Genomic DNA, 882 nt, shown 5'->3' with positions numbered 1-882 from the left:
ATGCAGGCAATTTTCACCAGCATCACAGGGATTCAGGAGGAACTAAGACCGTGGAGTAGCAGAATAGGCACAGCCTTTGTTGCAGAGGTTGCACATTCTGGTTCCATCACCAACCAGCTGCAACCCTGGGTAGGTAACATGTCTGAGCCTCAGAGATGTTGTAAAATAAAAACATTAAAACTTCTCTACATGGTTATTATGAGTATTAAATTGGCTAGTAAATCTCCTGACTCATAATAAATACACCATAAATGTTAATTTCCTACTCCCATTTCCCAGTCTAGATACTGCGATCTAGTGGAATTCTTAAGTCTCAAAGTGCTAGTAGTGAATTAAATAATAGGTGTTTTTAGGGCTGAACATTTGCCTAAGTCTGGCACTCTTGAGATCCTTTTTCACCAATGATGCATTCTCACTGTATATCAAAATGACAATATTCACACACTGATCAAATTTTAGAGATATGGGGAATTTGTGCAATTGGGAATTGTGTCCCATTTCTTAGTTCCACCTCCCTCAAGAGATACGGTGTTCAATGAAGAAGTTCTAGTCGTCCTTGTGGGTGCCTATCTTGCCTGGTATTCACATCTTTGAGGCAGGCACAGGTGACAAAGTGATGCTGATGTGAGTGGATCAGTCTTTCAAGACATTTGATGATTTCATAGTCAGGAAGAGCAAGACTGGTCACATTCAAGCCCAGAATCTGAGAAACTACCTCCCTGAAGTCCACCAGCTGCAATATCAAACAGAAAAAAACATGTTAACTGGGAGAACAAAATACATCAACCACTGCTGGACCAAATGCAGCAGCAACAACATTGACAAAAATCCGTGGAAACCCAGGTTTGCATGAGGTAAGCAAATTACCTTTCTTATTTTGCC

At 40.7% G+C, this 882-nt stretch overlaps 1 protein-coding gene across 1 annotated transcript in view; it reads right to left on the bottom strand.

The window, feature by feature from the left end:
* Positions 1 to 532: 532 nt before the first annotated feature.
* CCDC170 (coiled-coil domain containing 170) overlaps positions 533 to 882 on the bottom strand; it is a gene marked incomplete at its 5' end in the record, with an annotated part of 32,113 nt that continues 31,763 nt past the window's right edge. Inside the window, one exon of the mRNA XM_008581638.1 lies at positions 533 to 733. Coding sequence (XP_008579860.1) covers positions 533 to 733 — 201 coding nt within the window. The remainder of the gene's footprint in view (positions 734 to 882) is intronic.

Source organism: Galeopterus variegatus, unplaced genomic scaffold (genome assembly GCF_000696425.1).
Source record: "Galeopterus variegatus unplaced genomic scaffold, G_variegatus-3.0.2 Scaffold2418, whole genome shotgun sequence".
In the NCBI taxonomy this organism is placed as follows: Eukaryota; Metazoa; Chordata; class Mammalia; order Dermoptera; family Cynocephalidae; genus Galeopterus; species Galeopterus variegatus.
The sequence above is the reverse complement of the archived record's forward strand: the minus strand, read 5'-3'. Positions and strand labels throughout refer to the sequence as shown.